We start from the raw sequence: 27,145 nt of genomic DNA, 5'->3' as shown, positions 1-27,145 counted from the left end.
TATCTGGGTGCCTCTCTCTGGCCCTGTCTGGGCAGGACAATCCCTCTTGATTGGAGCAAAGAAGGACCAGGGTCCATGGAGGTGGTGGGGTGCCAGCCGTAATGGCAAAGCTTGCTTCAGCAGACTGTCTGTTCTTCCGTATTTCCCTCTCCCCACCAAATCTCTTTCTTTTAGGACCCAAAAAGGGAGTGGTGGGTGGAATAGCCCATCCCCTCATTATTTTGTCCACCAGTTGGGCCTAAAATCCGACTCACCAATTTTGGTTCATTAATTTCCAGATAACATTTTCTTGTTTACCAGGCATGGTCTTAACACAGTCCTTGAGATATACTAGTCGGCCTTTTTGTTTGGACTAATTCCGTCTGTCTCCCTTTCGTGTCTTCTCCCATCAACATTTGTTGTTATCGGTTATCATGACATTTTAGGAACTTGCACATACTTTTTACAGTTGAGCTCACAATTAGAGTAAATTTGTAGGCCCAGTTATCACAGCTCTACTAACAAGGCTCTCAGCTACTCCCATCCCACTTCCATTTCAGATCTGTGGGCTTACTTCTCTGCTGCTGCCTTGTACATCTTTTCCTGGAGCCTGTGTAGCTCACCACATGGCCTCACAAGCAATGGAAAGAGGGACACCACAGCCCAGGTAGAGCTGAAGCAGACAGGGTCTCAAGCCTCTATTTCTGGCTTTAAACTGGCTGCAGACAGAGCGACGTTGACAACTGATCATCGGTTCAAAACGACTCCCCAAACGCTAATTCTCGACCTGTACAGTGCTTCCAAACCACATGTTGCAAGTATTCAAAACTGAGCAGTCTTGACTGGACACATAGATGTCATGTACTAGGATTCCACTCCCTGACTGGATAAGTGTAACTCTGTGGCAATGCTCGCAATTCTGATTCTGAATTCAGACCTTCCACAAATTAGCACTAGACAATATCAGTGAAGGACATGTTAGACTAAGAACAGGCTAACTGATATATCCCAAAGGCAGTCGTCCATGGGAAATAGTTATCAAATAGGGGGTGTTTCTAGTGGGGTTCTGCAGGGATCAGTTCTGTTTCTGATGCTGTTCAGTATTTTCATCAATGATCTGGAAGTAAATATAAAATGTGCGAATGACAAACTTTTTATCAGCAAAGATCAATGGAGGGGTAAATAATAATAACTGGGCAGCCACACAAAGTGATCTGGATCACTTGGTAGGCTGGGCCCATTCATACAAAATATGTTTTAATACAGCCAAATGCAGTTATACATCAGGACCAAGGGATGCAGGTCAGACCAACAGAATGAGGGACGGGAGTACTTGTGGCACCTTAGAGACTAACAAATTTATTAGAGCATAAGCTTTCGTGAGCTACAGCTCACTTCATCGGATGCATAGAATGGAACATATAGTAAGAAGATATAGATATATACATACAGGGAAGGTGGAAGTTGCCATACAAACTGTAAGAGGCTACAGAGTAACAGCCGTGTTAGTCTGTACTCGCAAAAAGAAAAGGAGTACTTGTGGCACCTTAGAGACTAACCAATTTATTTGAGCATGAGCTTTCGTGAGCTACAGCTCACTTCATCGGATGCATACCGTGGAAACTGCAGCAGACTTTATATACACACAGAGAATATGAAACAATACCTCCTCCCACCCCACTGTCCTGCTGGTAATAGCTTATCTAAAGTGATCATCAGGTGGGCCATTTCCAGCACAAATCCAGGTTTTCTCACCCTCCACCCCCCCACACAAATTCACTCCCCTGCTGGTGCTAGCCCATCCAAAGTGACAACTCTTTACATAATCAAGTCGGGCTATTTCCTGCACAAATCCAGGTTTTCTCACATCCCCCCCACCCCCATACACACACAAACTCACTCTCCTGCTGGTAATAGCTCATCCAAACTGACCACTCTCCAGGTAGCCTGTTTCCTCTTGTTTTTTCCTACCCCCCTCCCCAGATGTTCTGGTTTAACTTGGATTTAAACTTGGAGAATCCAACTTACAATGAAGAGTTTCGAAGGCCAGAAGGGACCATTGTGATCATCTAGTCAGACCTCCTGTACTGCACCGGAGAGAGACCTGCCCACAAATAATTCCCAGAGCAGATCTTCTAGAAACACATCCAAGCTTGAGTTAAAAATGGACAGTGATGCAGAATCTACCCTGACCCTTGGTGAACTGTTCCAGTGGTTGATTACCCTCACTGTTAAAATGCTACACTTTATTTCCGGCCTGAATAAGAGTTATTGCATTATCTAAAATAAGGGGATGTTCCAGGGCTAGGGGAAGCAGGGTGACCTAGAAACCCATGGGGGGTTGACATATTTGTGTGTGGCTGGTCACAGCATAGCCCGTTCTTACCAAGTGCGGTGAAAAGGCTTGAACCCGTCACCATCCCTGTAACCAACAGAAGCAGTAAAACTTGACTGGCCAGGCTCTGGGGTGGGTTGTCCAGGTCAGGAGGCTTTGCTGGAGAGAGAGTGAGCAAAGCTAAGGCACTTTAATGGGGTGTCAATGGACCAGAGGTCCAATACCTGGTGGACTTGCACATCAGGCAGCCTAATAGTGTATAACTTGATCTGTAGCCTTTGAGAACGGGGCGCTCCTGGTGCAACACCCAATGCAGAATGCTTTCACTGTGCTTGAGAACACAGAGTCTGGAGCCAGCCACACAGGAGTCAGAATCAAGGTTGATCCCCAGCCCCACAAAGCAAGGTCTTGTGAACTCCTCACTGGGAGGCAGAGCACTCTCCAGTGGAATAGTATTTGCTGAATGCAGCCTGGCACTGCCAGGAACCCATGGATTATCAGCGAATCTATTTGCTATTCAGAAATATTGGACAAAAAGCAGCAACCAGCAAAAGGCCAGAATGTCCTGTGTGGATGCTAGAGCTTTGGAACCAGTCATTTGTGTTACGGTGGCAGCTGAGCTCAGGGTCCCATTCTGCTGGGTGCTGCATAAACATATGGAAAGAGACAATCCCTGCCCTGAAAAGCTGAGTCTAAATGTAGAAGACAAAGGGCAGGCAGAGAAACAGAGCAGGGAAGTGACTGGCCCCGGGTCATCCAGCAGGCCAGCGGCAGGGCTGGAGATGAAAACCCAGGTCTTCTGAGGCTATGGCTATACTAGAGAGCTTCAAGTGGCACAGCTATACTGATGTAGCTGCACTGCTGTAAGCTCTCTGGTGTAGCCACGCTCAGCTGATGATATCACAGTGCTTGAACTCAGTTACATCAGACAGAAACTGGTGTTTGCAGAATAGTCACAATTTCCACACACACCCCACCCCCAATCTTTATGCATCTCTCATGTCTGCACTCAGTGATGCAACAGGGTCAAGCCATTCAACTATCTTAGCTAGGCAAAATAACAGAGCCCCTGACGCAGGACACCTGGGTTCCCTCTTGGGGTAGGCCTCTTTCAAGGGCCGGTGCCATCCATCTAGGCAGCCACATGAATCCTGCCGGGATGGAGGGATGCGCAAGAGCACAGATGTGGTTAAGGAGCCATAGATACAAGGTGTGGAAAAGAGGAGGCTGTTGGAATAAACTCAGGGTTTTAAATGCATGAGAGGAGCTGTTTTGACTTTGTCTCACTCATGTTTTCTCCCCAGATGGTCGTTTGGGATTCTGCTGTATGAAATGATCACACTAGGTAACTGCTCTCATCTCCCTTGTCTTTGTTGTTGTAACTGAATTGATCAATGACTGTTCAAGGAGAAATCCCATCACATGGCCACGTTTCCTCTCCACTGCACCAGCCATCTGGAAGAAAAGCAGCCCCACTCTGGGAAGGTGGCCTGCGTCCAGTCCCCTAAATTCTGACAGTGACTTCTGTACAAATCAAACTGTCATACCGCAAATGCCAAAACTGTTTCCCTAAGAAATGGCTTGAGAACATGTTTAGCACATCTCTAGCCCCTTCGGAGGATCCCAAAGCACTTTGCAAGGGAAAGTGTCATTCCTAATTTAGAGATGGGAAAACCGAGAGACAGGTGTGAAGTGACTTGGAACAGTACCCAGACCCTGCATCTCCCTGCCCTGTGCCCTAACCAGTAGACAGCACTGCCCTCCTGAAAAAATACTGGTTTGTAACCTTTGCGAACGTGATGATGCAATCAAACCTGCAGCATACAGGCAGTGGGGCGTGTGATGTAGGAGTTAGAGTACAACACTAGGAGGGGTTTCTCCCTGGCTCTGGCTCTGCCTCTGACTTCACTAAACTATCTGTGCCTCTGGTCCCTCTTGAAATGTCACCAAGGGTTGACAGCTTAGGGGGGAGCGAGGTAAACACACCACTGCAGGTGTCAGCGGTCCCTGCTCAGAATGGGTGGTGGGGAGACTGAAGACACACCAGTGTGTGAGGCAAGTGAAAAGGCACCCTGAGCCTCCAGCCCCCGCACCACAGGGGGAGAGTTTGTAACTCCTTGTGCTCTGTGCCTCCCTGCACACAGGTGGAGGTAGCCTGAGCACCCCTGAGGTTCTCTGGGGACCCAGGAGCAGTATGGCCTGGGCTAGTTAATGGGTGTGACGGGCTTCAGGCCCTTCACCAATGGCTAGCCCCTGCCCTCCTCCAAGCTGGAGGAGAGCACAGAGCAGGTGTGTGAGCCTGCCTCCTTTATCCTTCCAGTTCACCATGGAGGCTCAGCAGGAGCTGGACAGTGGGTTACTCAGCGCCATCAGCCTCACAACCCCAGGGCCATCCTCTCCCAAACAGCTTTCGAGCTGAGCCGCATGTTAGACCATTCCCATTTCTGCCTAGCCTATCCCACATCCTCACCACAGGGGCAGGTCTGGCTGCCTGTGTACTTGCTAGATCTCTAGGGGCCAGCAGACCCATCCATGGGGCTTTCCCCCACTGATAGAATCATAGAATATCAGGGTTGGAAGGGACCTCAGGAGGTCATCTAGTCCAACCCCCTGCTCAAAGCAGGACCAATCCCCAACTAAATCATCCCAGCCAGGGCTTTGTCAAGCCTGACCTTAAAAACTTCTAAGGAAGGAGATTCCACCACCTCCCTAACTAACACATTCCAGTGTTTCACAACCCTCCTAATGAAAACGTTTTTCCTAATATCCAACCTAAATCTCCCCCACTGCAACTTGAGACCATTACTCCTTCTTCTCTCATCTGCTACCACTGAGAACGGTCTAGAGCCATCCTCTTTGGAACCTCCTTTCAGGTAGTTGAAAGCAGCTATCAAATCCCTCCTCATTCTTCTCTTCCGTAGACTAAACATCCCCAGTTCCCTCTGCCTCTCCTCATAACTCATGTGTTCCAGTCCCCTAATCATTTTTGTTGCCCTCCGCTGGACTCTTTCCAATTTTTCCACATCCTTCTTGTAGTGTGGGGCCCAAAACTGGACACAGTACTCCAGATGAGGCCTCACCAGTGTTGAATAGAGGGGAATGATCACGTCCCTCAATCTGCTGGCAATGCCCCTACTTATACATCCCAAAATGCCATTGGCCTTCTTGGCAACAAGGGCACACTGTTGACTCATATCCAGCTTCTGGTCCACTGTAACCCCTAGGTCCTTTTCTGCAGAACTGCTGCCGAGCCATTCGGTCCCTTGTCTGTAGCGGTGCAGGGGATTCTTCCGTCCTAAGTGCAGGACTCTGCACTTGTCCTTGTTGAACTTCATCAGATTTCTTTTGGCCCAATCCTCCAATTTGTCTAGGTCCCTCTGTATCCTATCCCTACCCTCCAGCGTATTTACCTCTCCTCCCAGTTTAGTGTCATCTGCAAACTTGCTGAGGGTGCAATCCACACCATCCTCCAGATCATTTATGAAGATATTGAACAAAACCGGCCCCAGGACCGACCCTTGGGGCACTCCACTTGATACCAGCTGCCAACTAGACACTCTCCCTAAGAGTCTGTGCTGCAGCCCAGCATATATGGTGGCCAGGAGCTTTCCTGCCAAATTCAGTTCTTCCATTTTCATCCTCTCCCTCTTAGTTATACACCCTGGAACCACCCATCAGCCTCTGGTTGCTCCCTTCACACACCTCTAGAAGCTCCCTTCTCCCCAGTCTTTAGTTGCGGCTTAGCCAAGCAAGAAAGACTGAGAGCAAAGGGGCCATAAGGCATCCAAAAGGTGAAATACCCCGGGTGTCTGAAGTCCGCTTCCTGCAGCAGCCTCCAGGGCAACAAGCACATCAGAGACAAGCCAAAGCAGGAGGAGATAGCCAGGGTGTTCGTATACCAGCTAATCCCTGGCTGCTGCTGCATCCCCCTAGGAACTGTTGTCGCCAGGGGGCCAAGTAGGGCAGCTCATGAGGCTCCTCTGACCTGTCCAAGTCGGCCCTCCGTAACCCAGGACAGGGGGCACATTCCCTTCCCTTTTGTCCTCAGGCCAGCTAGCGACATGGTCCCTTTAATTCTTCAGGAATTAAATTAATCCCTTGGCGGACTCGGGGTCTAAACTGCTGATGGCTCCTTATTCTCCATCCCCAGGTGCTCCCCCTTACCCAACCCTGCTGCCCTCTGAAGTGTTACCCTGGCTACAGTGACAGCACTGCATACAGAAGCCGGAGGGGTGTGGTAACAATCTGTAAGTGACTTGTAACCCCCAAAGAATAATCCAACCACAGTACCTTCTAACCATGAGGCCTTAGCTATAACTGTGCTCCGGGCTGACCATTCAGCCTAGCCACTCGTAACCTGCCCTGCTCAGTAAATACCCAGGGTCTCTCCATGGTAAAACACTGATTGATTCCAATGGGGCAGAATCCATCTATAAAAGCACGAGGAGAGGGACCTGACTGGATAGAGGAAGAATAGCCTTGTGCTTAGAGCCCAGGGCTGCCTGGCTGGGCTGGGTTTGCAGCTGTGATTTCTGTCCCCTTCCCTCTCTGTGCCTCCTGTGTAAAATGGGCATCATGAGGCTGACCCACCCCAGTGGGGGCTCTGAGCCATAAGCTCCCTGATGCCCTAAAACCCCTGGAGATCTGTAGCTGAAAGGTGCCAGAGCGACACAAATTACATTAATAAAGCACTTGGCAGGGAGATGTGTCAAGATAGAGCTAAGGAGCTCTTGGATTTGTTCCTTCTACAGGCTGGGAGATGATGCAAGCTGCCAATCTCCTAAAATAGTGGGTGCATGGATAAGAACGGGGGATGAGACCATTGCTATCTCCCATGACCTGCTGCTCTGTTCCTTCAGTATCACACTCGTGGTGATTAAAGGCAAAAAGGCATCCTTTAAAAATTGGACGTCACATGCTACTGAGGAAAACAGAAAGGAGCATAAACGCTGGCAAGTCAAGTGTAAGAATATTATTAGAAAGGCCAAAAAAGAATGTGAAGAGCAACTAGCTAAAGACACAAAAACTAACAGCAAACAAATTTTAAGTATAACAGAAGCAGGAAGCCTGCCAAACAGTAAGAGGGGCCACTGGACAATGGCAGTGCTAAAGGGGCACTCAAGGAAGACAAGACCATTATGGATGAATTCTAAACAAATTATTTGCATTGATATTCACTGCAGAGGATATGGGAGATATTCCCATGCCTAAGACATTCTTTTTAGGTGACAAATCTTAGGAGCTGTTCCAGATTGAAGTGTCAGTAGAGGAGGTTTTGGAACAAACCGATAAATTAAACAGTAATAAGTCACCAGGCCCAGATGGGATTCACCCAAGAGTTCTGAAGGAACTCAGATATGAAATTGCAGAACTACTAACTGTGGTATGTAACCCATCGCTTAAATTAGCTTCTGTACCAGATGATTGGAGGGTAGCTAAAGTAATGCAGATTTTTTAAAAATACTCCAGAGGCGATCCCGGCAATTACAGGTTGGTAAGCCTAACTTTATTACCAGGCAAATTGGTTGAAACTACAGTAAAGAACTAAATTATCAAATACATAGATGAACACAATATGTTGGGGAAAAGTCAACATGGCTTTTGTAAAGGGAAATCATGTCTCACCGATCTATTGGAATTCTTTGAGGGTGTCAACAAACATACGGACAAAGATGATCCAGTGGATAGAATGTATTTGGACTTTCAGAAAGCCTTTGACAAAGTCGCTCACCAAAGACTCAAACTAAGCAGTCATGGGAAAAGAAGGAAAGTCCTCTCATGGATCAGTAACTGGTTAAATGATAGGAAACAAAGGGCAGGAATAAATGGTCATTTTTCAGACAGGAGAGAGGTAAATAGCGGGGTCCCCCAAGGATCTGTACTTGGACCTGTGCTGAAGAATATATTCATAAATGATCTGGAAAAGTGGGTGAACAGTGAGGTGGCAAAATTTGCAGAAGATACGAAATTACTCAAGATAATTAAGTCCAAAGCTGACTGCGAAGAGTTACAAAAAGATCTCACAAAAGTGCGTGACTGGGCAACAAAATAGCAGATGAAATTCAATGTTGATAAATGTAAAGTAATGCACACTGGGAAAAACAATTTCACTATACATACAAAATGATGGGATCTAAATTCTTTATCACCAAGAAAGAAATCATGGAGACATCCTGGGTAGTTCTTTAAAAACATCTGCTCAGTGTGAAGCAGTGTCAAAAAAGAGAACAGAATGTTAGCAACCATTAGGAAAGGAATAAATAATAAAACAGAAAGTATAATGCCGCTATATAAATACATGGAACCCCCACACCTGAATACTGTGGGGTTGTGTCATCTTTAAAAAGAGATATATTAGATTTGGAAAAGGTGCAGAGAAGGGCAACAAAAATGATTAGGGGTATGGAACAGCTTCCTTACGAGGGGAGATTAAAAACACTGGGACTGTTCATTTTAGAAAAACAACGACTAAGGGGGGATATGATAGAGGGCTATAACATCATAAAAGGTGTGAAGAAAGTGAAAAGGAAGTGTTATTTATCCCGTCACATAACAGAAGAACTAAGGGTCACCCAAAAAATTAAGAGTGAGCAGGTTTAAAACAAACATAAGGAAGTACTTCTTCCCACAGTGCACAGTCAACCTGTGGAACTTATTGCCAGGGGACACTGTGAAGGCCAAAAGCATAATTGAATTTAAAAAAGAGCTAGATAAGTTCCTGGAGATAGGTCCACCAGTGGCTATGAGCCAGGATGGTCAGGGACACAACCCCGTGCTCAAGGGGTCCCTAAACCTCCAAATGCCCACAGCTGTGACTGGATGGCAGGGGATGGATCGCTCAAAATTGCCCTATTCCATTCATTCCCTCTGAAGCACCTGGCACTGGCCACTGTCAGAAGACAGGATGCTGGGCTATATGGACCCTTGGTCTGACCCAGTGAGACTGTTTGTATGTGTGTCCTCCCAGTGCTCGTCCTTACCTCCTTACACTACTTTCAGGTCAGCCTGAGCTTGGTATATTTCACGACACCCAGGTTTCATGGCAACAACCCTTTTCACTACATGGGGCTCAGCTACCATATGTGATTTCTCCAGCGATGCTCGAAACCCTTGCCCCTAACCAGTGTTCTGGGATGCCCCACATGAAGCAGTGCCATGGCTTGATTGTTTTTAATGGACATTCTGTTAGCACAGCCCCTCCCACTCTCTCCAAGCTCTTTTATCAGCTCCGGAGCAAGGTGTTGCATTGTGTGGCATGCCTCCATTTTCCCCTTGCTCATTATTTTTAAGCTGGGGCTAGACCAGAAGTGGGCAAACTATGGCCCGGGAGCCACATCCGGCCCTCCAGCCTATTTAATCTGGCCCTCGAGCTCCTGCTGGGGAGTGGAGCCTGGGGCTTGCCATGCTCCCTCGCTCCAGGCGGGGAGCAGGGTCGGAGACCACTCCACGCGCGTGTGCCGAGGCTCCTGGAAGCAGCAGCATGTTCCCCCTCCAGCTCCTAAGTTTAGGGGTAGCCAGGGGTTCCACACGCTGCCCCCACCCCAAGCGCCACCCCCGTAGCTCCCATTGCGCCTGGCTGCACCTCCACATAGGAGCCAGAGGGGGGGACATGTTGCTGCTTCCAAGAGGTGCTTGAGGTAAGCGCCTCCCGGAGCCTGCACCCCTGACCCCTTCCTGTGCCCCAACCTCCTGGCCCAGCCCGGAGCCCCCTCCTGCACCCTGAACTCATTTCTGGCCCCACCCCAGAGCCCGCACCCCCACACATCCCACACTCACCCAATTTTGTGAACATTCATGGCCCACCATACGATTTCCATACCCAGATGTGGCTCTCGGGCCAAAATGTTTGCCCACCCCTGTGCTAGACTGACAGTCCTGAGGCCCTGAATCAATCCCTGGGGCAGAAGCAGTGCAAGCCTTCCCCAGGCTGCCCTCAGCCGGAGGGACCACTCCCAAGTGTGAGAACAGGACTCGCTCTCTATGGTGCCTTCTGCACTAACACCGTAGACGTAGGCCCCATCCTGGTGGTGGATTCTGGGATGGGGACATATGCCCCTGGGAACTGAGACTCAAACTATTTCACGCAAGGGCGCAACTTCCCACCTCAGCAGGGTTTGAACTGGCCGCCTGCAGCTTATGAGAGACACTTGGCATCTCATTGAACTTGGCCAGCCACCTGCACCACGCACCCCCCTCACTTCTTTCATCTGTGGTTGTGAGGGCCACTGGAGACAGGGTGTATAATCAGGGCTATGGATATTTCCTCCTCCAGTAATAAAGAGGGAAGAGGCAACAACGGAGTTAGGATGGAAGTGACCTAGTAAGACTCTGGCTTCCACCTCTCAAGCTGCCATAGCCCGCATCTAAAAGTCAAATTGTCCTCTTCCTCCTTCCCACACTGAGCTGCCCCCACCCCACCGCTTTCACAGACAAAATCAGAACTGAGCTTGTCAAGGGAACAGCTGCCATGTTATATCCAGGAAGTGCCCAACACCTGCTACTTGGCAGGGGCTGAGCTTATACTGGGGGTTGGGGCTTGGACAATTGACCAGACCTATTTGCCGGAGGCTGACACACAAGACAGAGGAGTTACCCACAGGCACACCCATTGATTGAGAAGCCCAGCCCCATGCAGTGTACTGGCAGAGATCTAACCTGGGGAGGGGGAAGGAGAAGGCAGCTTTCAATGCCAGCCGTGGCTTGTGGGTGTCTGGTAAATCAGAAGGTTGCTCCTTCACCCGTTCTCACCACCGTCTCTCTCTCGCCTTCTCCCAGACCGAGTGGGAGCCATCACAGGTCTTCCCCCCCCCCCCGCGCCCCGCCCAACGTTCTCTCTGCGTTCTAGAAGCAGGGCAATGTGCTGAAGGAGAGCAGCAGGGCAAAAGAACCACCAGGTCAGAGGCAGGACTAACAGCACCCCAGGAGTCCTCAGAAGTGCTCTCAAGAGCTGTTGGCACTCAACAGAACAAAACCCACACTTGCCAGTGATGAGAGGGTGCCCTACCTGCAAGCAAGGTGAGGGATCACTGGGATTGGATGCATTGTTCTCCAGCCTCTTTAAACAACCAACCCTGAAAATAATAATAAATACAGTTTAGGGCTCCGTTGCCCAAAGGCCTCCCAGCTACTAACCACCTTCCTGAACCAAACTGAATCCAAAAGACAACATGACCTGCCAAGTGTCCTGAATCCATCTGAACACAGATCAGTCACCCCCCATATGGAATTTAACTTGTACCTTTAAATCTCCAAGGTCTCTACTCTGCAGCCAATTTAAGTATGCGAGAGCTAAGCTATTATCACCATGCGTTGAGTTCAATGCAGAGACACATGCCATGGGACTTTGCTTCTTTCTTGGTTTGTTCTCTTTACTTCAAGCAAAGCTTGTGCATAAATATAACTTGTATCTGTTATTAACGACAGGTATCGTATCATGAGGAGTTGCTGGCAGTGGAAAGCTTCTAAGAGGCCTATGTTTTCACAGCTGATCAACCAGCTGGACTCTCGCATGCCCCATGCAAATGGGGCAGAGCCACTTACTGCCACTGAGAGGCTGGACCTCAGTGACTATCAACGCATTGCTGGGGTCTCACCTGGGGAAGTCCCCTTGGAACTCTGTCTCTCTGATCCTTGTTTAAAGCACAACACGGACAACAACAGTACGCCCTTGTGAAAGAGCCTGGCAGAGAAGTAGCTGGAGAAGGTGACTGCGGCCAAGTTTATATTTCCATGTTTATTATTTTTTCAATGTGAAAAATGCAAGGGAAACCCTTAGGAGAAGAGGGAAGGGATCTGAAAACTCCACTGACCTGACCAGGACTAAGGCAAGGAAACTCCTCCTGCCTGAACCCAGCATCAAGGAGCAGCGTCTGATGTCTGTGTGTTTTCAGAAGTAAAAAAAAGCACTAGGCGCATGGCAAAGAAGGTAACCAATAGGGTTGTCAACTGTCGTTGCACAAATTCAAACACCCTTGCCCTGCCCCTTCTCTGAGGCCCCGCCCCCGCTCACTCCAGCCCCCCACAGTCCATTGGTCGCTCTCCCCCACCCTCATTCATTTTCACCACGCTGGGGCAGAGGGTTGGGGTGTGGGATGGGGTGCGGGCTCTGGGCTGGCGCTGAGGGGTTCAGAGTGTGGGAGGGGGCTCTGCGCTGAGCCTGGGGCAGGGTTTGGGGTGTAGGCTCTGGGAGAGAGTTTGGGTACAGAAGGGGGCTCAGGACTGGGGCAGGGGGTTGGGTACAGCAGGGGGTTTGGAGTGCAGGCTTTGGGAGGGAGTTTGGTGCAGGAGGGGGCTCAGGGCTGGGGCAGGGATGCGGGAGGGAGTGCGGGCTCTGGGAGGGAGTTTGGGTGCAGGAGAGGGCTGGGGCAGGGTGTTAGGCTGTTGGAGGAGTGTTCAGGGTGCAGCTCCAGCCGTGTGGCGTGTATATCAGGTGGCTCCCGGAAGCGGCAGCACATCCAGGCAGCCACTCCAAGGCTCAGGGGCAGCCAGGCAGTTCTGTGCGCTGCCCCTGCCTGCAGGCACCGCCCCCGCAGCTCCCATTGGCCGCAGGTCCCCGTTTCTGGCCAATGGGAGCTGCAGAGTTGGCGCTTGGAGCAGGAGCAGCACACAGAGACCCCCTGGCTGTGCCTCCTCCTAGGAGCTGCTGCCAGACATATCGCTTCTTCCGGGAGCAGCATGGAGCCAGAGCAGGTAGGGAGCCTGCCTTATTCCTGCTGGGCCGCCGGATTTATGGGGGCCTCAAATCTCCCGGATTGGCTTCAGTAGCCTCCAGGAGATCGAGCCCGATTCCCGGAGACTCCTGGCCAAACTGGGAGGCTTGGCAACCCTAGCAACCAAGAAAGTGATCTTGGCATTAACGAGAATATGGACAGAACACATTAAGAATAAAAAATTATATCCTTCCCCTATGCCAAAGCATCTGGGCCACTGACCAACAGGAAAAACACATCTTAATTACAAATAAAATCCCACCCTCAAACTGCAAATCAGGGAGGCAGCTTGGTCTAGTGCTTAGAGTAGGAGAGTGGGTGCCAGGATTTTTAGGTCCAGCTCTTCTCCCTTTGAAACACCTGGCATTGGCCACTGTCAGCAGACAGGATACTGGGATAGATGGACCATTGGTCTGACCCAGTGTGGCTGTTCTTATTTAAAAATTAGTAACAAGATCATGGTTATTTAGGCACCCAATTTTCTCCTCCGGGTAGCTCTTCAGAGACTTGATTTCATTTGCAGAAGGCACTAGTAGCCAGGGGAAAGGGAAGACCAGGAATCATTGAGCTCAGCAGAGTTTTGTTTCTGTTATACCAACCAGGTTTTTACGTGCTGGAATTTCTTCACCACACTGTTCTCAAAGACATATGTGATAAGAAGACTCACGTGTGTGAAGGTTTATGGGCCAAAAACTTCAGGAGCTGAATTGAGCTAAGTCTCCCTCCCAGGTAGTCTTGTTATGCTGGAAGGCATTAATGGTGGCTATCAAGCAGGTCTTTGATCTACAGCCAATTGCAGGCCTGATTAAAGCCAATGGGTGTGCTAAGCACCCTGCTTTCATTCTAAATTAAGTCCCTTTACACAGTGATAGCTGGAAACAAAAGTGACTGCTCAAGGTACTGGCCGCAAGGCAAGGCCTGGTCAGAAGCTAAACCATGTGGGTTGCGAGGTTCAGTCACTGCAAACACAGAGCCTAGGAAATGGTTTGGCAAGCTGTGTGCGTGTGTTAAAGCAGAGAAAACAAGTGAAGCGGTCAGGTAATTGATGAACATGTGTGGCCCTAAGAGGGAGCAGAAACAGAGCTCCTTGGGCACAGGACTGATGGAAGGGGCAGACTTGGAGACTGTGAGCAAGAAACTGCTTCCTGCTGTTTATTCCTACCGAGTTGAGGGGAAAAGGTCTTTGCAGAGATTCTTTGTAAATAAACAGGATTCACCAAAGATACATCTGACTTGATTTTTCCTTTTAATGAAAACAACACAGAAAGGCACCGAATACTGGCTCACCACCAATGGGCAACAGTCAACATCAGGCCCATGGTTACTGGGCCTTTCCAAAGGGCTGCAGAACATCTGGTGGGTTTTGGACGGATCTCACCAGCACAGCTCGCGTGGGGAAGGGAGTAGGAATGGAGGCAGGGAGTGCGAGACAGATGCTTTCTTAGACATGCATGATGCAGGAACGTTAAACCTCCCCCCTCCACCAAGGGAAATCCGAGCTTGACCGGGGCAGCAAGGCCACCGACAGCACAAGGCTCTCAAGCCAGGCGGCCACAGACTGGCAACCCCGTAGTGCCCAGCACCAGGGCCCCTGCCTCTGGCACCTGCACCCCGGCCCCACCTTGTCCCCACAAACCTGCGCCACAGGATCAGAGATCATAGAATATCAGGGTTGGAAGGGACCTCAGGAGGTCATCTAGTCCAACCCCCTGCTCAAAGCAGGACCAATCCCCAGTTAAATCATCCCAGCCAGGGCTTTGTCAAGCCTGACCTTAAAAACTTCTAAGGAAGAAGATTCTACCACCTCCCTAGGTAACGCATTACAGTGTTTCACCACCCTCCTAGTGAAAAAGTTTTTCCTAATATCCAACCTAAACCTCCCCCACTGCAACTTGAGACCGACCCCTGGGGCACTCCACTTGACACCGGCTGCCAACTAGACATGGAGCCATTGATAAAGGCCAATGTAGTGCCAATCTTTAAAAAAGGGAAGAAGGAGGATCCTGGGAACTACAGGCCAGTCAGCCTCACCTCAGTCCCTGGAAAAATCATGGAGCAGGTCCTCAAAGAATCAATCCTGAAGCACTTGCATGAGAGGAAAGTGATCAGGAACAGCCAGCATGGATTCACCAAGGGAAGGTCATGCTTGACTAATCTAATCGCCTTTTATGATGAGATTACTGGTTCTGTGGATGAAGGGAAAGCAGTGGATGTATTGTTTCTTGACTTTAGCAAAGCTTTTGACACGGTCTCCCACAGTATTCTTGTCAGCAAGTTAAGGAAGTATGGGCTGGAAGAATGCACTATAAGGTGGGTAGAAAGCTGGCTAGATTGTCGGGCTCAACGGGTAGTTATCAATGGCTCCATGTCTAGTTGGCAGCCGGTATCAAGTGGAGTGCCCCAAGGGTCGGTCCTGGGGCCGGTTTTGTTCAATATCTTCATAAATGATCTGGAGGATGGTGTGGATTGCACTCTCAGCAAATTTGCGGATGATACTAAACTGGGAGGAGTGGTAGATACGCTGGAGGGGAGGGATAGGATACAGAAGGACCTAGACAAATTGGAGGATTGGGCCAAAAGAAATCTGATGAGGTTCAATAAGGATAAGTGCAGGGTCCTGCACTTAGGACGGAAGAACCCAATGCACAGCTACAGACTAGGGACCGAATGGCTAGGCAGCAGTTCTGCGGAAAAGGACCTAGGGGTGACAGTGGACGAGAAGCTGGATATGAGTCAGCAGTGTGCCCTTGTTGCCAAGAAGGCCAATGGCATTTTGGGATGTATAAGTAGGGGCATAGCGAGCAGATCGAGGGACGTGATCGTTCCCCTCTATTCGACATTGGTGAGGCCTCATCTGGAGTACTGTGTCCAGTTTTGGGCCCCACACTTCAAGAAGGATGTGGATAAATTGGAGAGAGTCCAGCGAAGGGCAACAAAAATGATTAGGGGTCTGGAACACATGAGTTATGAGGAGAGGCTAAGGGAGCTGGGATTGTTTAGCCTGCAGAAGAGAAGAATGAGGGGGGATTTGATAGCTGCTTTCAACTACCTGAAAGGGGGTTCCAAAGAGGATGGCTCTAGACTGTTCTCAATGGTAGCAGATGACAGAACGAGGAGTAATGGTCTCAAGCTGCAGTGGGGGAGGTTTAGATTGGATATTAGGAAAAACTTTTTCACTAAGAGGGTGGTGAAACACTGGAATGCGTTACCTAGGGAGGTGGTAGAATCTCCTTCCTTAGAGGTTTTTAAGGTCAGGCTTGACAAAGCCCTGGCTGGGATGATTTAACTGGGAATTGGTCCTGCTTCGAGCAGGGGGTTGGACTAGATGACCTTCTGGGGTCCCTTCCAACCCTTATATTCTATGATTCTATGATCACTACCCGTTGAGCCCGACAATCTAGCCAACTTTCTACCCACCTTATAGTGCATTCATCCAGCCCATACTTCTTTAACTTGCTGACAAGAATACTGTGGGAGACCGTGTCAAAAGCTTTGCTAAAATCAAGAAACAATACATCCACTGCTTTCCCCTCATCCACAGAACCAGTAATCTCATCATAGAAGGCGATTAGATTAGTCAGGCATGACCTTCCCTTGGTGAATCCATGCTGACTGTTCCTGATCACTTTCCTCTCATGTAAGTGCTTCAGGATTGATTCTTTGAGGACCTGCTCCATGATTTTTCCGGGGACTGAGGTGAGGCTGACTGGCCTGTAGTTCCCAGGATCCTCCTTCTTCCCTTTTTTAAAGATTGGCACTACATTAGCCTTTTTCCAGTCATCCGGGACTTCCCCTGTTCGCGACGAGTTTTCAAAGATAATGGCCAATGGCTCTGCAATCACAGCTGCCAACTCCTTTAGCACTCTCGGATGCAACTCGTCTGGCCCCATGGACTTGTGCACGTCCAGCTTTTCTAAATAGTCCCTAACCACCTCTTTCTCCACAGAGGGCTGGCCATCTATTCCCCATGTTGTGATGCCCAGCGCAGCAGTCTGGGAGCTGACCTTGTTCGTGAAGACAGAGGCAAAAAAAGCATTGAGTACATTAGCTTTTTCCACATCCTCTGTCACTAGGTTGCCTCCCTCATTCAGTAAGGGGCCCACACTTTCCTTGGCTTTCTTCTTGTTGCCAACATACCTGAAGAAACCCTTCTTGTTACTCTTGACATCTCTCGCTAGCTGCAGCTCCAGGTGCGATTTGGCCCTCCTGATTTCATTCCTACGTGCCGGAGCAATATTTTTATACTCTTCCCTGGTCATATGTCCAACCTTCCACTTCTTGTAGGCTTCTTTTTTATGTTTAAGATCTGCTAGGATTTCACCATTAAGCCAAGCTGGTCGCCTGCTATATTTACTATTCTTTCGACACATCGGGATGGTTTGTCCCTGTAACCTCAACAGGGATTCCTTGAAATACAGCCAGCTCTCCTGGACTCCTTTCCCCTTCACGTTAGTCCCCCAGGGGATCCTACCCATCCGTTCCCTGAGGGAGAAGAAGTCTGCTTTCCTGAAGTCCAGGGTCCGTATCCTGCTGCTTACCTTTCTTCCCTGGGTCAGGATCCTGAACTCAACCAACTCATGGTCACTGCCTCCCAGATTCCCATCCATTTTTGCTTCCCCTACTAATTCTTCCCGGTTTGTGAACAGCAGGTCAAGAAGAGCTCTGCCCCCAGTTGGTTCCTCCAGCACTTGCACCAGGAAATTGTCCCCTCCACTCTCCAAAAACTTCCTGGATTGTCTATGCTGTATTGCTCTCCCAGCAGATATCAGGAAAATTAAAGTCACCCATGAGAACCAGGGCATGCGATCTAGTAGCTTCTGCGAGCTGCCGGAAGAAAGCCTCGTCCACCTCCTCCCCCTGGTCCGGTGGTCTCTAGCAGACTCCCACCACGACGTCACCCTTGTTGCTCACGCTTCTAAACTTAGTCCAGAGACTCTCAGGTGTTAGATGGGGCAGCCAAAGGGGCACTGACCCTCGCTCTGCGAAACCGAGCTCAGCCGGGGCCCAGTGGGTGGAGGGAGCCAGGGCTGGCCCCCTTGGCCCGCCTGGGTCCGGGTGGTCACTGCTGGGCCAAGCGGAGCGACTGGCGCGGTGAGCTGGGCTGCAGGGCCCCAGCGCGGCCCCAAATGCCCCTTCTGGTGGTTTGGCCTCCCCCCCTTGCCAGTCTTCCGGTGCCCTGACCTGCGCCCCAGCGGGCCCCCACCACCCAACAGGCCCCCCGGCCCCGCGCAGAGCCTGGCCGGGCCCAGCTGCCAGGGGACCCTCCCCCGCCAGGGGGCGCTGCGCTAGGCGGTACCCCACGAGATGCCGGGCGCTGTTGGCGCCCTGCCCAGCTCGCGGCCCCGCTGCAGGCGCATGCGCGGGGCCTGCTCTCTCCGTTTGCCACGCTCGATCCCCCGGTGCTGTCCCTGCGCATGAGCCAGTTTTCACGCAACGTTTACGCATGCGTATTCTCGCGCCTGCGCACTCGCTCATATTTCAACGCGCGCTGCCCTAGGCCCCTTACCCTACCCGCCGAGGTCGGGTAGGAGCAATCGAGCGCCGAGTCCTCGATGGGACCAGCCCCTCCCCCGCCATTTTACACTGGCGAGAAGCGGCGCGGCAGGCGCGTACCCGCCCGGAACGCGGGAGGCGGGGCTGGGCCCCGGGCTCCGGGGAGGAGGGTGGCAGCGCTGGGGTGGCGGCTTGGGCGAGGCCGGGGCGCCAGGGCTGGAGGCCGCGGGGCGGCGCGGGCCTGACGCTGCGGTCTCGCTTGCAGGCCCGGTCCCTGCCCGGGCCGAGCGCGGCGGCCGGTGAGGAGCCATGGAGCCCGGCGGCGGGCGGAAGGAGAAGCCCAAACCCAAGGAGCCCGGCAGCCGCCTGGAGAAGGCCAAGCAGAAATCCGCGCAGCAGGAGCTGAAGCAGAGGCAGAGAGCAGAGGTGGGGGCGGGGGGGGCCCTGGCTGGGCGCGGGGGGCGCGGGGGGGGAAGAGAGGGGGGCCCTGGCTGGGCGCAAGGGGGGGGGAGAGAGGGGGGCCCTGGCTGGGCGCAAGGGGGGGGGGAGAGAGGGGGGCCCTGGCTGGGCGCGGGGGAACTTTTTCTCTTACGCTGTAGGCAAATGGACTCGCGTTTATTCCCTTGGAGGGAAAATGGGCTGTGGGACTCGTAACCCTGGTCTACACCAAAAAGTTCCATCCACCTAGCCGCCTTGCTCAGGGCTGTGGGAAACTTTCCTCTCCAGTTTGATGTCGTTAGGTCGCCCTAACCCCCACTGTAGACTCAATGGGGAAACTCTTCAGGAGACCTAGCCGCTGCCTCTCAGGGAGGTGCTTTTACCACAGTGACAGAAAAGCCACGTTTGTTGCGGTGGGAAGTGGCTACGCCCTGGTGCTACAATGGCAGAGCTGAAGCACCATGGGTGTGCCGCTGTAGTGTAGACGTACCCCTCGGGAGCACTGCTTACTCTTTCTCCCATCTTAGTACTTGTTCTTTCCTGATCTTTTGGTCTCAAAATGTTTCCGTGATCAATGGCATTGTGACGGGGTGGAGCGGCCCCACACTGGTACCGCAGGGGCTAATCCTTCCTTCCTAGCGGAGGAAGCCACGCCTCTGAGGCTCTGCTGGGTATGCTCCAACTGGAGAACAGGTATAAAAGCCTGAAGAGCTGATCAATCTGGGTGGACCGCTGGAGGGGAAGAAGGCATGCTGCCAGCTCCTGAGGAGGGACAGCCTGCACCCCAGGATCCGGAAGCCAGCCAAGCCAGGACATGCCCAGATGGAGCCCATCGCAGCAGGGGCCAGACCTGAGGACCCCTCCACATGATGGTTAGGGTAGGAAGTGACCAGGGGATCTTGAGAGGAAAACAGCATTAGAGCTGCACAGAGGCTCGGGGTGTTTCAGGCGGATCCCCACTGAGCCGGTGGCAAGGGGGACTTGCCACTGCCAGGGCCCTGGGTTGAGACCCGGTGGAGAGGGCGGGCCCAGGTCCCCCTACACCTTCCCCGTCCCCCCCCAACTCCTGCCCCCACTCAGGGTCGGGTGGGAGGGGTGGCCTAGCACTGGACTCCGGCTGCTAGGCTGCGCTACCCCGCCAGTGAGGGGTGATTGTCTGAACTCTGGCTACTAGGCTGCTCTACCCTGCCTGAGGGGGGTGACTATGTGGACGTTTGCCTTTGGACCACACAGCCCTGACACTTGAGGCGAGCCACATGGACTCCGGCTGCTAGGCTGCACTACCCTGCCTGCAAGGGGGGGTGGGTTATATGGACTCTGGCCACTGTGCCGCACCACTCTGACACTGGGAGCAATTTATATAGAGTCCAGCCATTAGGGCACACTGCCCTGACTAAAGGGTAATTGCATGGAGGCCTCATTGGGCCGCCCACAGAGAGACGAGCATGCAAACTTGGGAGTGGCAAGGTTCCAACACCCAGGCTCCCCCCGCCCCAAAGGGGTGGTAAGGTGCCAGGCCTGCCACAACAGATGGAGAATGTGGGCATTGATCAGGGCCTGAAAGAAGGACCAAGACACCCAAGATGGAGTCAGAGAAGCTTCTGAAATGGCTGCTGGACAACCAACAGCAGCAGGTGGCACAGCAGCAGCAGCAAGCACAGTTGCTCTGGCAGCTAGCACAGAGGTGGGCAAACTACGGCCCACATCCGGCCCGCAGCACCATCCGGCCCGGCTCCTGAGCTCCCAGCCGGGGAGGCTAGCCTCCAGCCCCTCTGTCCCCCCTTCCCTGCAGCCGCACCGCTGCGCAGGCAGCGCTCCGCTCCTGTCGGGCAGCGCGGTGACGTGGCTGTGTCCGGCATGGTGAGGGGGTGGGGAGTGGCGGGGTTGGATATGGGGTGGACAGGGGGTGGAGGTTCTGGGGTGGGGGGCAGTCAGGGGGAGTTGGATAGGGGGGTGGGGTTCCAGGGGGCAGTTTAGGGTGGGGGTTGTGGCAGACGGGTGGGGCCCTGGGGGGCAGTTAGGGGTCAAGGAACGGGGGGGGTGGATGGGTTGGGAGTTCTGAGGGGGGTGGATGGGGGCTGGGGCCAGGCTGTTTGGGGAGACACCACCTTCCCTACCCAGCCCTCCATACCGTTGGGCAACCCTGATGTGGCCCTTGGGCCAAAAAGCTTGCCCACCCCTGAGCAAGCAGCAGAACAGCAACTGCAGGTGGCTCAGCAGTAAGGACAGCAGCTGATTCGGGAGCTGGCTGCCCAACAAGCAAACCAGGAGCGACTATTCCAGCAGATGGCAACTTTGCTAAGACATGCACCAAGTCCTCCCCCAGGCGGGGCAGGGGATGGCCTTGGAGGACCACCAGTGCACCTAACAAAGATGGGGCCCAGGGACCACCCCGAGGCCTTTCTCATGACTTTTGAGCGGGTTGCAACTGCCGTCCAATGGCCCACCGCATACTGGGACTCTATCTTAGCCCCTTACTTAACTGGCCCAGCTCAATCCGCATATTGCAACCTCGATCCACAGGAGGCGCTGGAGTACTCTACGGTCAAGGCAGCCATCTTGGCCCAAAACGGGGGTCAACCCCAAGACTTACCACCAGCGAATCCACATCCAATCTCTATTGGAGGTTGCTAGAACCAGAACACCGGACGAGTGTTCAAGTATCCGAGACTGTGGCCCTAGAGTAGTTCTTCCAGACCATACCTTTCAGGGGGAATGAGTGGGTGCAGCAGCACCGCCCAAGGAGCCTTGCTGAAGCGACCTCTCAATGGAGGATTACATGGCAGCAGAGGGAGGGGAGAAGACAGTCTCCAAATTGGGGAACTCGGGTGAACGGAACCCAACCCTGGCACAGGGGCCGTGCAAGGTAGAGGGGAGGAGCCCCTGTTTATATGCCCCCGTCATCGGGGACCCCACCAACCCTTAGTGCAAGGGACCCAACGGTGCAAACCTCACGCGGGGCCAAGATGACTCGTTGGGAAGGAAGAGCACCCCCCAAAACACCCCACCCAGAGAAGGAAAGCGAGACCGGTGTTACGAGTGTGGACAGATAGGGCATTTCTGGAGCGAGTGCCCGTAAATGGATTGTAACTATGGGCAGGTTTGGGCCGCCGGTCAACACACCCAGAAGTGGGAGCTGGCTAAGATTGTTGTACCAGTGAAAGTGGATGGGATATCTACTGTGGCCTTGGTGGACTTGGGATGTAGCCAGAGAGTCATCTGGGCTGGGCTGGTAGAACTCACCAGAGGCCCCAAACACCTGCAGTGTATTCATGGGGACGTGAAACCCTACCCCACTGTCTGGGTGCAGCTTGATGCCGCTCAGCAAGGCGGGCGATGCCTAGTTGGGGGTGGCCCCGAAGTTCGCTTACCCAGTGATTTGGGTATGCAGTTGGCTGGGCTTTGCTGAGTTCCTGCAGGAGTGGGGTACTCAGCCTGTGAGGAAAAGGGGTGTGTGGGCCGGGAGGCATGGATTACTAGGCCAACCAGTGCTGGACAACCCCCCTGGAGGGGCCCTCAGAGAATCCAGAGATAACCAAAGGAGGCCGAGCCCCTGCTGAGGCACCAAAAAGGGAGGGCCAAGGATAGCTGGATGTAGATGCTGACTTCCTAGAAGAGGAACACCTCTTCCGACACCAACAGCAAGGCCCCCGTTTTGAGATCCATAACGACTTACTCTATTGGGTGGTCCAGGAGCCCCAAATGAAATAAGACCTGCACCAACTGTTGGTCCTGTGGCAGTTCCAGGGGAACTCTACTCCACTTGGCTCACTCAGTACCTTGGGCCAGGCATCTAGGGAGGGAGAAAACCCTGTAACGGGTGGCCCAGAGGTTCCTCTGGCCAGGCATCCATCAAGAGGTGTGGGATTACTGTGCCTCTTGCCCTGAGTGCCAGAAGGCCAGACTGAAAGGGGTACCAAAAGCCCCCCTTGTGCCCTTGCGGGTGATTGGGATGCCCTTTGAGCAGATTGGTATGGACTTGGTGGGGCCCTTGGAAAAGAGCAACTCAGGCCACAAGTACATCCTCGTTGTGGTTGACTATGCAACGAGGTACCCAGAGGTGGTACTTTTATGAACCGCCACAGCCCCGGTCATCACCAACAAGCTCCTCCAGATCTTTGCCCGTGTTGGTCTGCCCCAGGAGATTCTGGCGGACCAAGGGACTAACGTAACTTCTAGGTTGGTGGTGGAGATATGCCGTCTGTTAAATATCCACGCTCACGAAACCTCCGTCTACCACCCTCAGACAGGTGGGTTGGTAGAGAGATTGAATGGCATCCTGAAAGCCATGTTGCGAAAGTTTGTGGAAGATGACCCTCGGCACTGGGATAAGTTTCCCCCAGTTTCTTCACTGTGCGAGAGGTGCCACAGGCTTCCACAGGGTTCTACCCCTTCAAACTTCTCTACGGGAGGAAACCCCGGGGAATCTTAGATCTCCTGAGAGAAACATGGGAAGAACAGGAGACCTGGGTCAGAGGATCCATTCAATATATCCTCCACCTACGGGAGTGGCTCTGAGAGTTGGGAGCTTTGGCATGAGAGAACCTGGTGCAGGCCCAATGTAGTCAAGAGGCTCAGTATAATAGGGGGGCGAAGATGAGGAGTTTTGAGCCTGGGGACCGCATCCTCTTGTTGTTACCTGCCTCTGAATCTAATCAAAGTGGCAAGGCCTCTTCCAGGTGGGCCCGTCAACTACAAAGTTCAGGTGTCGAGGCAAAGGAAAGACACTCTCTGGTCTACCATGTGAACCTCCTCAAGGCCTGGAGAGACTGGGAAGGCCTGATGATCACCCCGTACCCTCCAGAACCTGAATTGGGGCGATTGGCCGGCAAACCAGCAGAGCCAGGGGTAGCAGCCAAAGGCCAGGAGCTTGGCCCAGTACAGCAGGAACAGGTACGACGGTTGATATCCACCTTCCCCACTGTCTTGTCAGCCCAGCCAGGGAAGACCACCTTGAGCAGCTATCATATCGCCACCATCCCTGGCCACAAAGTGAGGGAGAACCACCGCCTGCCCTCAAAAAGATGTGGGAGACCGTGCGGAAAGAGCTCGAGGTGATCCCTGCCGAGCTGGTGGCAAGGGGCACTTGCCACTGCCATGGCCCTGGGTCGGGACCCAGTGGAGTGGGCAGGCCTGGGTCCTCTTACACTTACACACAGTCCCCTTCACCCCCCAACCAGGGGGCGGGGGGCCTCAGCACAGGAACCATGTGGACTCCGGCTGCTAGGCCGTGCTACCCTGCCTGAGACGGGTGATTATTATATGGATGTTGGGCCACACTGCCCTGGTGCTGGGGAGATTTCTATGACTGGCCATTGGGCCACACTGCCTTGATGCTTGAGGCGAGCCACTTGGACTCCGGCCGCTAGGCCGCACTATCCCATCCGTGAGGGGGATTATATGGACTCTAGTCATTGGGCTGCACTGCTTCAATGCTGGGAGCAAGTTATATGGACCCTGGCCAGTGGGCCACCCTGCCCTGATGTTTGGGGCGAGTTATAAGGACTCGGGCCGGTAGGCCGAACTACTCCACCTGCGAGGCGTGGTCAAAGGGACTCTGGCCACTGGGCTGCACCGCTCTGACGCTGGGAGTGATTTATATGGACTACAGCCGTTAGGGCACACTATCCTGACCAAGGGGTGTTTGCATGGAGGGAGGCCATTAGGCCGCATCGGGCCACCCACAGAGAGGCGAGCACGTGAACTTGGGAGTGGCAAGGCTCCAACACCTCATCTCCACCCCGCCCCAAAGGGGCGGTAAGGTGCCAGGCCCGCCAGAGGCAACAACTAAACATTCTCATTTAAAATGCCTGTCATCCACTCCCTCCATAGCCCTCTCTGGGTGTAAAGTGACTGCTTGTTGCAGAGGGCTCATAGCCCTAGAGTGACACAGCAGGGAGTGGGGAGTATTGACCTGGTAATGTTGCAGGGGAGTTTCACTGGGACTGTCTACATTGGGGGTAGGAGACTTTCCTTGAGGGAAGATATCTGAGCATGTAACATGAGAGCCCAGGACGGGGGTTGGGGCCAGGTGACACCTTCTGCCCAGGAAACTGGATAAAGGCTGGAGGAGGAACCAGGGGAGGGCGGTGAGAGATGGCTAGAGAGGGTTTCAGTTTGGAGCTGGCTGGGGAAACGGAGGGAGTGTCTAAGCTCCCTGTCCCCCAGAAGGACTTGACTGAGGGGTCCTGGTTGTACCTACAAGCTCTGTTTGGGACTATTTGTGGTCCAATAAGCCTTCCGTTTTACTGGCTGACTGAGAGTCACGATGAATCGCAGGAAGTGGGGGTGCAGGACCCTGACTCCCCCACACTCCATGACACCTAGTCAACTTCCCGTCCTTCTCTCATGTGCAAAGTGCTGCTTTGGCAGCAGACATCGGATTAGGAGCTTTGGCGAGGGCAGTGGGTCATTGGATGCAGTAGCTTTAACATCAAGTGGTCTGGGAGAACCCCAGTGGCAGCTTGATGATGAGATGTGCTCCCTTGAAAATCAACACAGAAGGGCAGCAGAGGGGAAGTTACAGTCAGCCTGAAAGTGCCTTCAGCATTCATCTGCAGAGAACCCACTCATCCTTGGAGCCCGAGCCCACTTACAGCGGAGGGTAAACATGTCAGGGGCCACAGCAGCTCTGGGATCCGCTCCTCTTTCCTGTGTGCTCCACTGATGCTGCCACCTTCAGGAATGAGTTAAATGTGGCTTTGGGGGCAAGCCCTGCCCCAAATCACCCAGACCATGGGGGCTCACTTTACATTTCAACATGTATTTCTTTCTCCTCTGCCATACAGAGACCCACAAACAGGACAGTTCCTGACTGAACAGGCAGGACTGGCTGCGTACCCCGACAAACTGACTAGACTGCAGTACTGATAAGTGTGCAGGAAGCAGACTGAAAAAACAGCAAATCATTTTTCCTCCTCTCAGCTGTGGGAATCTTTGGGGATTACTTGTAGTAGCAGGTAAAACTATTTGAGACAAGTGTGACTTTTAGAGTGATACGGTCTCTTTGCAGTTAGAAGTTGAGGTGCCTGTTGGCATGGATACAGTTTCTTTAACACTTTAGAGAGACAATTCCCAACAGCAGAGTAGGACCCCAGTCTCCCAGCACGAAAACTACAGCCCCCTTTGGCAAGTGTGTTGTTCTCACACCTCCCTTTTCTCTGCACAGATCTACGCCCTGAACAGAGTGATGACAGAGCTTGAACAGCAGCAGTTCGATGCCTTCTGCAAGCAGATGCAGCCCTCTGGAGAATGAGACCCTCTGTCTGCCATCCCAGGATTGCCAGGGCCATTTTAAAGCAGGAAACAACATGGATGAGTGGTGCTCAGGGCTCAGTGTCCCCAGGCATCTTTCTGCTGACCATGGGGAATAATTAATAAAAGGATCATGCAGAACTGCACACTTGCAGATATAGAGGGGGTAGGATCACTTGTACGGCATGAACCTTGTTCCACCTGCCCTTCATTGTAACTGCCTCTGACCCATTGTCTGGAGTTTTCCCACAGCAGTGCAGAATTCTCTGGTTCATCCTTGTTAAGATGGCATATTTTTCATTTTTTTTTAAACACTGTTCTCCTTAAAGGTATTTATTACTTTGGTTTGACAAATAAACATTTTTTTAAATAGAAATTGTTGTTGCACTTACCTGGTCCTGATGCATAAGGGAAGCGTCTTCTAAAAGCAGCACGTGTCATGGCTGGAGCTGTGAGCTGTTGGCCAGGAGAATGAGACTACCACCCATTTCTTTTAAATGCTACTGGATACAAGACAGACCAGTAACTGGGTGGGGGCTAAGAACCTGCATGCCACAGGCACACACTGCTTAGAGCAGGTTGGGAGCAGAGAATGGACCTGCAGAAAGCATGCCATAAGCACACAGCTCTGAGCTTGGGAGAGGGTTGGGGAAGAGAATACCCGCTGACAGGATCTGACACCTCTCAGCTATTGTTTCAGTCCGTATTCATCTCCATGGGGAACGGGGGGGGGAAATGTGTGCTCATTCACCTAAGAACTTCCCATTGCGATCAATGGGCCATGTGACACCTTTGTGAGCCTCGTATGCTGCAGACAGACGTGTAGAGTCTCTACCCTAGTAGAATCTACCCCTTGCTGTCCTCCAGCTCGCAGATGCACTCCTCACAGCCCTATGGCTACCACATTCCCTCTCTCTCGTATCGCGGGTAGCTTGAG

The 27,145-nt window shown here is 52.4% G+C and overlaps 1 protein-coding gene and 1 long non-coding RNA gene across 2 annotated transcripts in view; one reads left to right on the top strand and one right to left on the bottom strand.

Annotated features, from left to right (window-relative positions):
* The window catches only part of LOC142069526 (uncharacterized), a 28,068-nt gene extending 9,951 nt beyond the window's left edge, over positions 1–18,117 (bottom strand). The window contains exons 1-2 of the long non-coding RNA XR_012665389.1: positions 17,562–18,117; positions 11,319–11,385 (exon numbers count right to left, since the gene is read on the bottom strand). This is a non-coding gene — a long non-coding RNA (uncharacterized LOC142069526). The remainder of the gene's footprint in view (positions 1–11,318; positions 11,386–17,561) is intronic.
* Positions 18,118–18,532: 415 nt separating this feature from the next.
* On the top strand, positions 18,533–26,584 carry SVBP (small vasohibin binding protein). The gene is made up of 2 exons (XM_048824975.2): positions 18,533–18,942; positions 26,123–26,584. The coding sequence occupies exons 1-2, from the start codon at positions 18,826–18,828 to the stop codon at positions 26,207–26,209; spliced, it is 204 nt and encodes a 67-aa protein (XP_048680932.1). The 5' UTR covers positions 18,533–18,825; the 3' UTR covers positions 26,210–26,584.
* The last annotated feature ends 561 nt before the right edge of the window (positions 26,585–27,145 follow it).

The sequence above is a fragment of the Caretta caretta genome, chromosome 18 (genome assembly GCF_965140235.1).
Source record: "Caretta caretta isolate rCarCar2 chromosome 18, rCarCar1.hap1, whole genome shotgun sequence".
Taxonomy (NCBI): Eukaryota; Metazoa; Chordata; order Testudines; family Cheloniidae; genus Caretta; species Caretta caretta.
This window is presented reverse-complemented; position numbering and strand designations above follow the sequence as displayed.

Bases quoted from the DNA above. Each gene is read 5' to 3' on its own strand.
- SVBP (XM_048824975.2), top strand. From the start codon at position 18,826: ATGGAGCCCGGCGGCGGGCGGAAGGAGAAGCCCAAACCCAAGGAGCCC. The intron at 18,943-26,122 runs GTGGGGGCGGGG...TTCTCTGCACAG, and splicing joins AGCAGAGGCAGAGAGCAGAG to ATCTACGCCCTGAACAGAGT.